Here is a 991-nt window from a genome sequence, read left to right on the forward strand (position 1 = left end):
ATAGATAGATAGATAGATAGACAGACAAACATACATTTAAATCAATAGAAAACGATTGCGATAAAGTAGCCGGTTTAATAGGTGACATAATCAGTTAAGTATTGAATAAAACAACTTACTTTGAAATAATAGGTACGTCATAGGATAAATCAATTTTTTCAGGAGAATTGCCGACAGCAGCAGATATGACCAGACGACGTTTCCCGCTTTTCACTGCCTCCTTACTGAATGAATATCGAAGCTCCTTCAATGGAAACATACTGCAAACGCTATAATACCATATACACATACATACACTGGTACATACATACATACATACATACATACATACATACATACATACATACATATTTATGTATGCGTATATGCTCACTCATATATGCATATATACAAGTACACAATTGTATTGATATATATGTGTGAGAGGTGTTTTAATCTCTCTCTCTCTCTATATATATATATATATATATATATATATATATATATATATACACACATGTATGTAGACACAGAGAGAGGTACACACACACACACACACACACATATATATGCGTGTGTGTGTCTGTGCATGTTTGTGATTGTGTGTGTGAATGTATGGATATATTTATATATGTTTATATGTACATGTGTATGTATATATATATATATATGTCTGTGTGTATATGTGTGTATGCATATGTGAATGTAAACAGATAGATAGATAGATAGATAGATAATAGATAGATAGATAGATAGATAGATAGATACAAATATTTAGAATAGAAAAACATTATGGTACGCATGGATTAATTGGAGAACTGATAAAATACAAAATGAGAAATCATTACGTATGTATATGCTTGTATATAATGCGTCGTAAGTATGTCTGTGTATGCGTAATGTATGTGTGTCTGTGCGTGCTTACATAATGTAAATGGATGTGCGTGTGTGCGTGTCTGTGTCTCTGAGTGTATATATATGTATGTATATGATTGTCTGTGTGTGTATGGAT

At 31.3% G+C, this 991-nt stretch overlaps 1 protein-coding gene across 1 annotated transcript in view; it reads right to left on the reverse strand.

Moving 5' to 3' along the window:
- LOC106879329 (acidic mammalian chitinase-like) overlaps positions 1-991 on the reverse strand; it is a 22618-nt gene that overhangs the window by 13844 nt on the left and 7783 nt on the right. Inside the window, exon 5 of the mRNA XM_052974136.1 lies at positions 120-244. Within this exon, the coding sequence (XP_052830096.1) occupies positions 120-244 (125 nt within the window). The remainder of the gene's footprint in view (positions 1-119; positions 245-991) is intronic.

The sequence above is a fragment of the Octopus bimaculoides genome, chromosome 17, assembly GCF_001194135.2.
Source record: "Octopus bimaculoides isolate UCB-OBI-ISO-001 chromosome 17, ASM119413v2, whole genome shotgun sequence".
In the NCBI taxonomy this organism is placed as follows: domain Eukaryota; kingdom Metazoa; phylum Mollusca; class Cephalopoda; order Octopoda; family Octopodidae; genus Octopus; species Octopus bimaculoides.